This window comes from Chrysemys picta, chromosome 1 (genome assembly GCF_011386835.1).
Source record: "Chrysemys picta bellii isolate R12L10 chromosome 1, ASM1138683v2, whole genome shotgun sequence".
NCBI lineage: Eukaryota > Metazoa > Chordata > Testudines > Emydidae > Chrysemys > Chrysemys picta.
The window spans coordinates 223,384,206-223,397,818 of NC_088791.1; the positions used below are offsets into that span (position 1 = coordinate 223,384,206).

Below are 13,613 nucleotides of genomic sequence, written 5' to 3' on the forward strand. Positions count from 1 at the left end.
AGATACATCAATAATATTTTCATCCTCTGGACAGATGACTTAAACTCCCTCATAGACTCCCACCACAACTTCAACAACCATCACTCATCCATTAAACTGTCTCTGGAACACTCCCACACTAGCATCAACTTCCTGGACACCACAATTGGCTCCAACAATGGACTCCTACAGACAATCCTATGCAAGAAACCTACAGATCACCACACCTACCTACAGATCCCCAGACACAGCAAGAAATCTGTTATCTACAGTCAGGCAGTCAGATACCATACAATATGCTCCGAGAAGAAAGTCTGGGATACACACCTTACCACACTTAAAACCACCTTCACCAAACAAAGACACTCTATCAGAGAAGTAGATCATATCATGGAGTGGGCCTCCTACAAACCTTGAGAGAACCTGCTTCAATACAGAAATAATCTTCCCCCCCCCAACCACATACCCCTAATTATCAATTACCACCCCACACTGGAACCCATATGGGGTATTATGAAACAACTACAGCCCATACTCGATGGGGGACCCCCATCCTGAAAAATCTTTCCTGAACTCTGGACTTCTGGCCTTCAAACAACTCCCCAACCTCTCCAAGCTCATCATCAGAAGCAAGTTCCCTCAGTCCAGGACACACCAATTCAAAACAGCACCAGACCGTGTAAGAACAAAAGATGCAAAACCTGCAGATATACCTCCACTACTACAATGAGCATCACCCCACAAAACACACTTTTTAAGATTCATTAATCCTATGCATGCCTATCACAACATGTGGTGTATCTCATCCAGTGTCCTAAATTCCTCAATAACAATTATATGGGTGAAACCAGACAATCACTACACTCTAGAAACAACTCACACAGGAAAATTATAAAAGACAACAGTTTGCCTCTCTCACCAACAGAAGTTGGTTCAATAAAAGATGTTACCTCACCCACCTTGTGGCTCTAATATCCTGGGACTGACACAGCTTCAACTACACTACATACATCTTGCACACCCCACATGAGTGTGCTGACCACTGCACTATAAAGTGGAACAGCTTGAACTGATTGCGAGAGACCCATCTCAATATACCCAACAGCCCGGCGGGGGTAGGGGTGGCACTGAGGTCACTTTTCTGCAAGGTGGGAAACTTGAGTTTAAGTCCCTGCCATAAATCAGGCAGAGTAGGGTTTGAAAATAGCACTCACACCCCACCCCAGCTAAGTGCCCTATCTATGGGGCTATTGGCTATAATGAAGGTGGGGGATTCTCTTTCTTTCTTTCACCTGGGTTGACCTGGCTTAGGCATTCAGCTCCAGGTGAGAGTTCACAGCTGTGACTTCCAAACACAGATAGGCACCTCCCTCCAGCCCAGGGAGTTACATGTCTAACTACTGTACCTTTGAGGGGCCAGGGGCCACATCTGTCTCCTCAGCATTTCCTGCTGGCTGCTTTAGGCCACTCCCCCTCTCAACATGCTGCCATCAGTGATTTTTTTTTTTTTTTTGGTTAGGCATCTAACTACACCTATGTATCATATAGGGAGTCTGGGCTCCTAACTGGGGGCTGTGGATTCCCCTGGTTGTCAGGGCACCTAAAATTTAGGCATTGCAATGCTGAGCAGTGTGACATCTAAGTCCCTTTGTGGATCTATTCCTTTGTGCATTCCCTACACAAAGTTCATCCATGGTGCTCTCTAGTCCCCTCAACAGACAATGGAAATTCAGAAAATATTAAAAAATAAACATTTTACATGATTAGACAAAGTAGTATTGCATTATTTGTTTAGTTATTTAGTTTTACATACCCACGCACCAAAAAATTGCTGTTTAGAAGGGCTCAGTGCACAAATTCAACATGGTTACCTGAGGATAGAGGGAAGGAGGGGGGGGGGGGAAATGTGCTGAGCACTTTACTACTAATCTTCCTGTACAGTTTCATTAAAAGAGCTACAGGCATACTTTCTCAGCTTCACAGATGCCACATGACATCATGAGCCTTCATTTGATGCCATCTGCAGGAGGAAAGCTTCAGCGCGGCCTGCAAATAGAGCAAATGTCATTACAGTTGAATGAATGAAATGAGACACATAATTTCAATCAGCACAAGGGTGCTGGAGGGAAAATCAAGCCAAACTAGTTCAGTTTTTGCTGGAGGAGCTAGAACGATTTTAGAAAATAATTGTTTGGAAAGTTTGGTTGACTCTTTATTGGGGGGGGGGGGGAGTCAGGAGGGGAAATATGGAGCTAGTGCATTTTTTGGAGCTAATTCTCCAGTTTCCTGGAATTTTCTTAACATTCCTAGCAGTCAAAAATGTAGAGACTACCGAAAAGGTGAAAAATTGGTTACCATAGTTTATTCCTAACTTTGTATTTGAGAAGACTAAATCCAGAGAGCATCTTCCCTGAAGGTAGATGCTTCTTTTTGTCATAAAATTGACTGCGTATCAATGAATCTTGTGCTACCCTGGTGGCTTTGGGGTTTTTCTGAGTCTGCTGATATTGGTTTTTTTGGCAGCTTCTCAGCCCAAACTTCCCTATTAACTCTTGCCCAAAACAGAGCTTAAAATATAAATAGAACTTTTAATATGATCAGCAGGGGAAAAGATCATAAAAAATCATGACAAAGAAATGAATCAGGCTTTCTGAGCCTATACATATAGATCGTGAGAAAAAGTACAAACTCATCACGTATAGCCCAGTGTACATACCTCCTGCAAACCTAGTACATTGAAGAAAGCTCTCTCAGTCCAGGACTTTTCTGTTAACTCTATCTCCAGGCAGAACTTCCCCTACTCAAGTTCTCTAATTGTGCTTTCTCAGTGCAGTTTTCCCTATATGGGTCTCTGAGCACCCCCTACCAAACTCTCATGATTGTTTACATTCCCTCCTCTATCAGGTGCATCCAATAAGAGAAGCAGCAAACAGCTTCCTGGTGGCCTAGGGGCTCACTTCTAGCCATGCAGGACAAGCCTCTCCTTACTGCAGACTCATCTTAAGGTCAGAGTCTTGGGAAAGCTCCAAAATCTCTTCCTAGCCTAGTTAACTAAAGTGACTCCTTCCTAGAGGGGATGGTTGCACAATCCTATCATTTACAAATCATGGTCCTCAAATAATTATTTCAGTTAGGCCCTGTTTTGTTATTCTGGGCCTTATGGCTTTCAGAAATAGAAACAAACCATCCATATATAAATACAGGATGGAAGAAAGAAAAATATGCTGTTATGTTCTTTGTGAAACAACTATCTGTCAAGTACAAACTCTCATATCCTTTACTATGGCTTGGTCTACACTAAACCCCCAAATCGAACTAAGGTACGCAACTTCAGCTACGTGAATAACGTAGCTGAAGTTCGAAGTACCTTAGTTCGAACTTACCTCGGTCCACATGCGGCAGGCAGGCTCCCCCGTCGACTCCGCGGTACTCCTCTCGCTGAGCTGGAGTACCGCAGTCGACGGCGAGCACTTCCGGCTTCGACTTATCGCGTCCAGACAAGACGCGATAAGTCGAACCCAGAAGTTTGATTGCCAGCCGCCGAACTAGCGGCTGGGTATAGACGTACCCTATGATATGTTAGTTGTGCACAGATATTAGGGTTGCCAGGCATCCAGTTTTTGGAACACCTGGTCAAAAAGGGACCCTGGCAGCTCCGGTCAGCACCGCCGACCAGGCCATTAAAAGTCCAGTCAATGGTGCTGCAGGGCTAAGGCAGGCTAGTCTCTACCTGTCCTGTCTCTACGCTGTGCCCCAGAAGTGGCCAGCAGGTCCGGCTCATAAGCCTGCACCCACAGCCAGAGCCCTGACCCCCTCTTTCACCACAACCCCCTGCCCCAGCCCAGAGCCCCCTCCCACACCCTGAACCCCTTATCCACGGCCCCATGCCGGAGCCCGTGCCCCCAGCCAGAACCCTCACCCCCTCGTGCACCCCAACTGCCTGCCTCAACCCACAGACCCCTCCCATACTCCAAATTCCTCGGCCCCACTCCCCAGCCTAGAGCCCCCTCCTATATCCCAAACCCCTCATCCCCAGGGCACCCCAGAGCCCATACTCCCAGTCCAGAGCCAATACCCCTTTTCACACCCCAACCCCCTGCCTCAATCTAAAGCCCCCTCCCACACTCCAAATCCCTCAGCCCCACCCCCCAGCCTGGAGCTTCCTCCTGCACCCCAAACCCCTCATCCCCAGCCGCACCCCCAGCTGGACCCCTCACCCCCTTCTGCACCTCAACCCCCTGCCCTGGCCTGGAGCCATCTCCCGCACCCTAAACCCCTCATTTCTGGCCCCAACCCAGAGCCCGCACCCCCAATTAGAGACCTCACCCCTTCCCTCATCCCAACCCCCTGCCCCAGCCAAGTGAAAGTGAGTACGGGTGGGGGAAAGCGAGCCACTGAGGAGGAGGAATGTAGTGGGCCAGGGGTGGGGCCTCAGGGAAGGGGCAGGACTAGGATGTTTGGTTTTGTACGATTAGAAAGTTGGCAACCCTAACAGATATTTCTCTGCTATTGCTGAGCTGTTTGCCTCAAACTGCTAGTGGTTTTGAAAAAAGGGCCTGCTAGATAAAGTGAAAAATCAGATCTACAAAACACTTTCTAGTCTTGTGGTTGTGTCTGAGGCCTGGTCTACACTACGAGTTTAGGTCAAATTTAGCAGCGTTAAATCAAATTAAGCCTGGACACGTCCACACGACAAAGCCCTTTTTTTTTTCACTTAAAGGGCCCTTTAAACCAGTTTCTTTACTCCACCTCCGACGAGGGAATTAGCGCTGAAATTGGCCTTTGCGGGTCGGATTTGGGGTAGTGTGGACGGAATTCGACGTTATTGGCCTTTGGGAGCTATCCCACAGGGCTTCACTGTGACTGCTCTGGAAAGCATTCTCAACTCAGATGCACTGACCAGGTAGACAGGAAAAGCCCCGCGAACTTTTGAATTTCATTTCCTGTTTGCCCAGCATGGAAAGCACAGGTGACCACGCAGAGCTCATCAGCACAGGTAACCATGATGGAGTCCCAGGATCGCAAAAGAGCTCCAGCATGGACCGAACGGGAGGTACGGGATCTGCTCGCCATATGGGGAGACGAATCAGTGCTAGCTGAACTCCGTAGCAGTAAACGAAATGGCAAAATATTAGAAAAAGTCTCAAAGGCCATGAAGGACAGAAGCCATAACAGGGACACACAGCAGTGCCGCGTGAAAATTAAGGAACTAAGGCAAGTCTACCACAAAGCCAGAGAGGCAAACGGAAGGTCCGGGGCAGAGCCGCAAACATGCCGCTTCTACGCGGAGCTGCATGCCATGCTAGGGGTGCAGCCACCACTACCCCAACCGTGTGCTTTGACTCCATCAATGGAGAATCACGCAACAGGGAAGCGGGTTCGGGGTACGAGGAAGATGATGATGAAGACAATGAAGATAGCTCACAGCAAGGAAGTGGAGAAACCGGTTTCCCCAACAGCCAGGATATGTTTATCACCCTGGACCTGGAACCAGTAACCCCCGAACTCACCCAAGGCATGCTCCCAGACCCTGAGGGCACACAAGGGACCTCTGGTGAGTGTACCTTTGTAAATATTACACATGGTTTAAAAGCAAGCGTGTTTAATGATTAATGATTAATTTGCCCTGGCAATCGCGGCCAGTACAGCTACTGGAAAAGTCTGCTAACGTGTATGGGGATGGAGCGGAAATCCTCCAGGGACATCTCCAGAAAGCTCTCCTTCATGTACTCCCAAAGCCTTTGCAAAAGGTTTCTGGGGAGGGCTGCCTTATCCTGTCCGCCATGGTAGGACACTTTACCATGCCAGGCAAGTAGCACGTAGTCTGGAATCATTGCATAACAAAGCATGGCAGTGTATGGTCCCGGTGTTTGCTGGCATGCAGACAACATCCATTCCTTATCTCTCTTTGTTATCCTCAGGAGAATGATATCATTCATGGTCACCTGGTTGAAATGGGGTGATTTTATTAAGGGGACATTCAGAGGTGCCCATTCCTGCTCGGCTGAACATAAAGGTTCCCCGCTGTTAGCCACGCAGTGGGGGGAAGGGGTGAAGTGATCATCCCAGAGAATTGGGTGTGGGGGGGTAGTTGGGTTTGTGCTGCATGTTAACCCTGAAACCGCAGCCCCTCCTTTTACATTGCAAACCCATTTTAAATGGCCAACCCAACGGGTGCTTGGTATGGGAAATGAGGGCGCTGCTGTTTGAAACCATTCCCACATGTTATGAAGGTTAAAAAAGCCAAAAGACTATGGCTTACCATGGCTGCCTGCAAGCCGAATTCTGTTGCCTGGCACCGCATGAGTGATCTCTCACACCAAACTGGCAGGCCCTCAATATAAGAGGAAAAATGCGACGTTGTAACGAAAGCACATGTGCTGTGTAATGTGAACAGCAAAATTTAACGTGAAAGAGAAAATTGTTCTCTAAAATGTGTCTTTTTAACCACCTCTCCCTTCTCCTCACCAGCTGCAAATGTTTCTCCTTCACAGAGGCTAGTGAAGATTAGAAGGAAAAAACGGTGGACTCAGGATGATATGTTCTCGGAGCTCCAGATGTCCTCCCACACTGACAGAGCACAGCAGAATGCGTGGAGGCAATCAATGTCAGAGTGCAAAAAAGCACAATATGAACGAGAGGAGAGGTGGCGGGCTGAAGAGAGCAAGTGGTGGGCTGAAGATAGGTGGCGTCAGCTTGCTGACAGAAGGCAAGAGTTGATGCTCCGGCTGCTGGAGCATCAAACAGATATGCTCCAGCGTATGGTTGAGCTGCAGGAAAGGCAGCAGGAGCAGAGACCGCCACTACAGCCCCTGTGTAACCAACAGCCCTCCTCCCCAAGTTCCATAGCCTCCTCACCCAGACGCCTTCGGCCACCCAGTCACTCCACCCCAGATGATTGCCCAAGCATCAGAAGGCTGGCCTTCAATAAGTGTTAAAGTTTTAAAGTTTTAAACTGCAGTGTGTCCTTTTCCTTCCCTCCTCCCGCACCCCTCCTGGGCTTACTTGGCAGTTATCCCCCTACTTGTGTGATGAATTAATAAAGAATGCATGAATGTGAAGTAACAATGACTTTATTGCCTCCGCAAGCGGTGCTCAAAGGGGGGAGGGGAGGGTGGTTGGTTTACAGGGAAGTAGAGTGAACCGCGGGGGTTGGGGGGAGGGTTCATCAAGGAGAAACAAACAGAAATTTCACACCGTAGCCTGGCCAGTCACAAAACTGGTTTTCAAAGCTTCTCTGATGCGTACCACGCCCTGCTGTACCCTTCTAACCGCCCTAGTGTCTGGCTGCGCGTAATCACCGGCCAGGCGATTTGCCTCAACCTCCCAACCCGCCATAAATGTCTCCCCCTTACTCTCACAGATATTGTGGAGCGCACAGCAAGCAGCAATAACAATTGGAATATTGGTTTCGCTGAGGTCTATCCGAGTCAGTAAACTGCGCCAGCGCGCTTTTAAATGTCCAAATGCACATTCTACCACCATTCGGCACTTGCTCAGCCTATAGTTGAACAGGTCCTGATTACTGTCCAGGCTGCCTGTGTACGGCTTTATGAGCCATGGCATTAAGGGGTAGGCTGGGTCCCCAAGGATAACTATAGGCATTTCAACATCCCAAACGGTTATTTTCTGGTCCGGGAAAAAAGTCCCTTCCTCCAGCTTTTGAAACAGACCAGAGTTCCTGAAGACGCGAGCATCATGTACCTTTCCCAGCCATCCCACGTTGATGTTAGTAAAACGTCCCTTGTGATCCACCAGGGCTTGCAGCAGCATTGAAAAGTACCCCTGCGGTTTATGTACTTGGTGGCTTGGTGCTCCAGTGACAAGATAGGGATATGGATTCTGTCTATCGCCCCACCACAGTTTGGGAATCCCATTGCAGCAAAGCTATCCACTATGACCTGCATGTTTCCCAGAATCACTACCCTTGATATCAGCGGGTCTTTGATTGCGTTGGCTACTTGGATCACAGCAGCCCCCATAGTAGATTTGCTCACTCCAAATTGATTCCCGACTGACCGGTAGCTGTCTGGCGTTGCAAGTTTCCACAGGGCTATTGCCACTCACTTCTCAACTGTGAGGGCTGTTCTCATCCTGGTATTCTGGCGCTTCAGGGCAGGGGAAAGCAAGTCACAAAGTTCCATGAAAGTGGAATGCATGCGAAAGTTTCGCAGCCACTGGGGATCGTCCCACACCTGCAACATGATGCAGTCCCACCAGTCTGTGCTTGTTTCCCGGGCCCAGAATCGGCGTTCTATGCCATGAACCTCCCCCAGTAACACCATAATTTGCACATTGCTGGGGCCTGTACTTTGTGAGAGGTCTATGTCCATGTCAATTTCCTCATCACTCTTGTCGCCTCGCTGCAATCGCCTCCTCGCCTGGTTTTGCTTTGGCATGTTCTGGCTCTGCATATACTCCAGGACAATGCGCTCATAGTGCTCATAATTGCCGCGGTGATCTGAGCGGGCTCCATGATCCCAGTGCTATGGCATCTGGGCTGAAAAAAGGCGCGAAACTATTGTCTGACGGAGGGAGGGAGGGGCAAGTGACAACATGGCTTACAGGGAATTAAAATCAACAAAGGTGGCTGTGCATCAGGGAGAAACACAAACAACTATCATATAGAATGGCCCCCCCAAAGATTGAACTCAAAACCCTGGGTTTAGCAGGCTGTTGATTTCACGGAGGGAGGGGGAAGCAAATGAATACAGAACAAATCTGGTCCATATATATTTTACATCTTAGGCTGGCAGCAGACGGTGCAGCATGACTGACAGCCATCAGCATCTTCTGGGTGCTTGGCAGAAGATGCTGTATTTCAGCCATCATCATCAGGACGGTTCAATAGGACTGCCGGCAGGACTGAGTTTTCAGGAGACAAAACATGTCTGCCCAGGTGCCTCTGACCGAACTCACTGAGGAATACGACGATGATGGATACCAGTCGTAATACACCATCTACCGCCAAAAGGCAAGGAGCTGCTGCTGTATAGCAATGCAGCCCCACATCTGCCAGCACCCAGATGACATATGGTGACGGTGAGCTGAATGGGCTCCATGCTTCCCGTGGTATCTTGTCTGCACAGGTAACCCAGGTAAAAAGGCGCAAATCGATTGTCTGCTGTTGCTCTGACGGGGGGGGGGGGGGGGGGCCTGACGACATGTATCCAGAACCCCCCGCGACACTGGTTTTGCATCATCAGGCATTGGGATCTCAACCCAGAATTCTAATGGGCGGCGGAGACTGCGGGAACTGTGGGATAGTTACCCACAGTGCAACGCTCCAGAAGTCGATGCTAGCCTTGGTACTGTGGACGCGGTCCGCTGGCTTCATGCACTTAGAGCATTTTATGTGGGGACACACACAATCGACTGTATAAAACCGATTTCTATAAAACCGGCTTGTGCAGGGTGCGGCAGGGGGCTCAGGATAGGGGGGTTCGGCTGCAGGAGGGATTCGGGGGGCAGGATCTGGCCCAGCGCGTACCGGGGGCAGGGCAGGGCAGGCTCCCTGCCTGCCTGCCTGCCTGTCCTGCCCCCGCGCTGCTCCGGGAAGAGACTGGAATGTGGGGAAGGGGGGGCAGAGGGGCTTTGTGTTGCTGTTGCTTCAGGCACCGCCCCCAGCAGCTCCCATTGGCCGCGGTTCCCCGTTCCCTGCCAATTGGAGCTGCTGGGGGTGTTGCCTGAAGCAACAGCAACACACAGCCCCTCTGCCTCCCCTTCCCCACGTTCCAGCCTCTTCCCGGAGCAGCGCGGGGGCAGGGCAGGCAGGCAGGGATCACGCCCTGTCCCCGGTGCACGTCCGGCCGGAGCCGCTCTAGGTAAACACTGGGGAAGGGCGGAGGGGCTGGAGGGGCTCGCAGGCCGCAGAAAATGACCCCGCGGGCCGCGTGTTTGAGACCCCTGATCTAAATCATGGATGAAGATATTGAACAGAACCGGACCCAGAACTGATCCCTGCGGGACCTCACTCGTTATCTCCTTCCAGCATGACTGTGAACCACTGATAACTACTCTCTGGGAATGGTTTTCCAACCAGTTTTACACCCACCTTTGTTCCCACCTAGGTTGCATTTCCCTAGTTTGTTTATGAGACGGTCATGTGAGACAGTATCAAAAGCTTTACTAAAGTTGTCCCTAGGTTGTCCTTATTTCCCTTTTTATAGATTGGCACTATATTTGCCCTCTTCCAGTCTTTTGGAATCTCTTCCATCTTCCATGACTTATTGCTAATGGCTCAGATATCTCCTCAGTCAGCTTCTTGAGTATTCTAGGATGCATTTCATTAGGCCCTGGTGACTTGAAGACATCTAATTTGTCTAAGTAATTTTCAACTTGTTCTTTCCCTATTTTAGCCTCTTCTGATCCTACCTCATTTTCACTGGTATTCACTATGTTAGGTGTCCAATCATCACCAACCTTCTTGGTGAAAACCGAAACAAAGAAGTCTTTAAGCACCTCTGCCATTTCCACATTTTCTGTTATTGTTTCCCCCCCCTTCATTGTGTAATGGTCTTACCCTGTCCTTGGTCTTCCTCTTGCTTCTAATATATTTGTAGAATGTTTTCTTGTTATCTTTTATGTCTCTAGCTCATTTTGTGCCTTGGCCTTTCTAATTTTGTCCCTACATACTTGTGTTATTTGTTTATATTCATCCTTTGTAATTTGACCTAGTTTCTACTTTTTGTAGGACTCTTTTTTGATTTTTAAATCATTGAAGATCTCCTGGTTAAGCCAGGGTGGTGTCTCTTGCCATATCCCACATATAGGAACTATAAATTTGGTGTAGATATGGAAGACTAACTTAGAACTAATTTGTTTTAGCTATTCCCCATTAAATGGTCACATTAAATATCTCTCATTATGGGTATTATCAACTTTTAAAATATTAATTTTCAAAGCTGTGTTTTCCATGTAAAATATTTTGGATCAGATACATTCATCAAACTATCCTGCAGTGACACAAGAACATGAGTACCAATCTCATGGCAGACTATTAAGAAGCAGGGCACAAACCCTAAACTGGCTGTGAGTTCTATACTCAGATTTCACCAACCAAGTATCAAGTGTAAATTTCTCAGGGACTATAACAGCCTAACCAAGGAGTCACAGACAGTCCCCTAAGGTACTCTGATCTATCTTGTCACCTAGGCAAGCTTGCCTTTGTGATAGATAGTCCCTTGCACCAAAAAATACAAGAATATTCAGGTTACACCCAGTCCCAAAGGTCCAGTCACTTACGTCAGATCAATTGCACCTTAGATCTCACTATCCAGGACAATGCTTGTAGCCAATCCTATAATAAACTATCTAAAGATGTATTAACTGAGAAAAGGAAATAAGGGTTATTTACCAGATTAAAGCAGGTAAATCTACACAATGAGTTACAGTCTTAAATTCCAAAATGTAATAGAAGCTTTTATAATTAGCAACCTTGTCCCTTAGGGTTAACACTGGGATTTCTTGCTCAAGTTCAAGCACTTGAGGCAGAGGTTCCCAAACTTTTCTTCTTGCATACCCCTTTCCAGATCTACCAGCTGCCTGTGTACTCCTACCCTTTTCATCACTAATACTTTGTGTGTTCTTCTTAACACTACCTGTCTTTAGCCACATTTCACTGTTACGTACAATATAGTGCAATAGAACTGGGGGAAAAAACAACTGACTAATTTCTGAGCTTAGTTAGAATGGATGGTTGCAAGGCAACTGAACCCATATTGTACAGTGATTGGAGGTCGGGGTTTGTACGTCAGCATCTTGGTGTATCTGTGTTCTCAGTGTTACATCTTGAAGTAAATTAACTACCAGATTTTATATAACAAATTCCCACAGTTTTAAAGCTTTGTCTGACTAGCCTATAATGAAAATGCAATCAATAAAATAATTAATAAATAAAATCCACCATTGCACAATTCTCCCACATACCCTCCACAGATATCTCATATACCCCTCGGGATATGCATACCACAATTTGGGAACCTCCTGCTAAAAGGGATGCAAAGTAAGGTTTGCAAAATTCTGAGGTGAATGATTGCAAGTTGCAATGTCTGAATGGCTAGTTAGAATTACCACTGAAGAGATCACAATGACTTCTGTGCTCCTCTCAGACTTCCAGCTGCTGCACTAGATTCTGTTCCACTGAGTTCAACAGAATTGATTCAACAGGAAAATGACATAGAGCCTTAGAATATGTCTACACTGCAATTAAAAACTTGCAGCTGGCCCACGCCAGCTGCCTTGGGCTCACAGGGCTCGGGCTAGGGGGCTGTTTAATTGCAGTGAAGATGTTCCAGCTGGAGCCCAGGCTCTAGGACCCCATCACATTTTGTAGTTGTGCATTTGACTTTTTTTCCTTCCTAAGTGTAGTATTATGCACTTGTATTTACTGAATTTCATCTTGTTGATTTCAGACCAATTCTCCAATTTGTCAAGGCTGTTTTGAATTCTAATCTTGTTCTCCAAAATACTTGCATCCCCTCCCAGTTTGGTGTCATCCACAAATGTTATAAGCATGCTCTCCACTCCATTATCCATGTCATTAGCAAAAAAGAAAAATAAGATCTTGTAAAGTATATATTAATTTTATAGATTATCTGACTAATTGTTTTGTTTCTCACGCAAAAAACATAAGAATAAAAAATAAAGTTGCAATGAAAATAGTATGATAAATTCTTTTTGGTGCAGTATGTAAAACAATAATTGGAGAAAGTCCATTAGGTCTGTTCAGTTAGTCTTTATTTTCCTCTCTGCCTCCTTCAAAATGCCATGTTAAGAACTTGTTTGAGATTTTTATTCTTGTTTGCATGCACTGGGCTTTTCTCATTATGCTCCTAGTTCCCTAAACTTTATTTTCTATCTTCCTGTTCTGACCATTGGCAGCAGGAATAATTTATCTGAGTCAGGGTAATGAATTCTTTTCAGGATTTTACAAACTGCACCTCTGAGTCTTTTCTTGCCCATAAAATTAAGCCCCTCTTCCTTAGCCATTTTTCACGATGTAAATCTTGGATCTCTAGAGTCATCCTGATCGCTTATTCTGCCTCTTGCTAAGGGTAATATTTCACATCCAACGCATAGCCGCCAGTGCAATAGAGTGTTATTTTCACACCCTTTCTTTTGATTTTATTTTAATTTCCATTAACAATGCCAATGCGCTTCCTTGCTTATCTGCTTCGCCTCAGCCAGCAACAACTGGATAGAAAGTCGTAGGTTATTGTTTTTGAGGGGGGTTTTCTGACAACTTCCAGGTGTTTTCCATGCCATCTTGCAGTATGGAGCAAACATTCCCTCTGTCAACTCCTAGTCTTGGCTCAGTTGCATTCACACGGTACTTCAGAAGGCTTGAATTAGTTCCTATTCCTTGTCGTACCTCCAATTTTATCATTATTTTCAAAAATTGAAATCTTAGTTTCCAGATTTGTTGGAACTCAATGCTGCAAAGAATCATTAGAGGCCCAGAGCTTAGCAGGGTTTCAAAAAGGATTAGACATTTGTATGGAATGTACAGAGTTATAGTAAATTAAATAAATAAACAAGAGTTTTGGAAGGGATATAAACCCTCAGGCTTTGGATCCTCAAAAACCAATTGCTAACGATTGTGGATTAGATTCCCTGGGCATAGATAATCCCCC

The 13,613-nt window shown here is 46.7% G+C and overlaps 1 protein-coding gene across 1 annotated transcript; it reads left to right on the top strand.

Annotated features, from left to right (window-relative positions):
* The first annotated feature begins 4,493 nt into the window (after window positions 1–4,493).
* LOC135980754 (uncharacterized) lies at window positions 4,494–7,016 on the top strand. Its single transcript, XM_065580678.1, has 2 exons — window positions 4,494–5,533; window positions 6,451–7,016. Exons 1-2 carry the CDS (start codon window positions 5,251–5,253, stop codon window positions 6,915–6,917), a joined length of 750 nt encoding a protein of 249 aa, XP_065436750.1. The 5' UTR covers window positions 4,494–5,250; the 3' UTR covers window positions 6,918–7,016.
* Window positions 7,017–13,613: the final 6,597 nt, after the last annotated feature.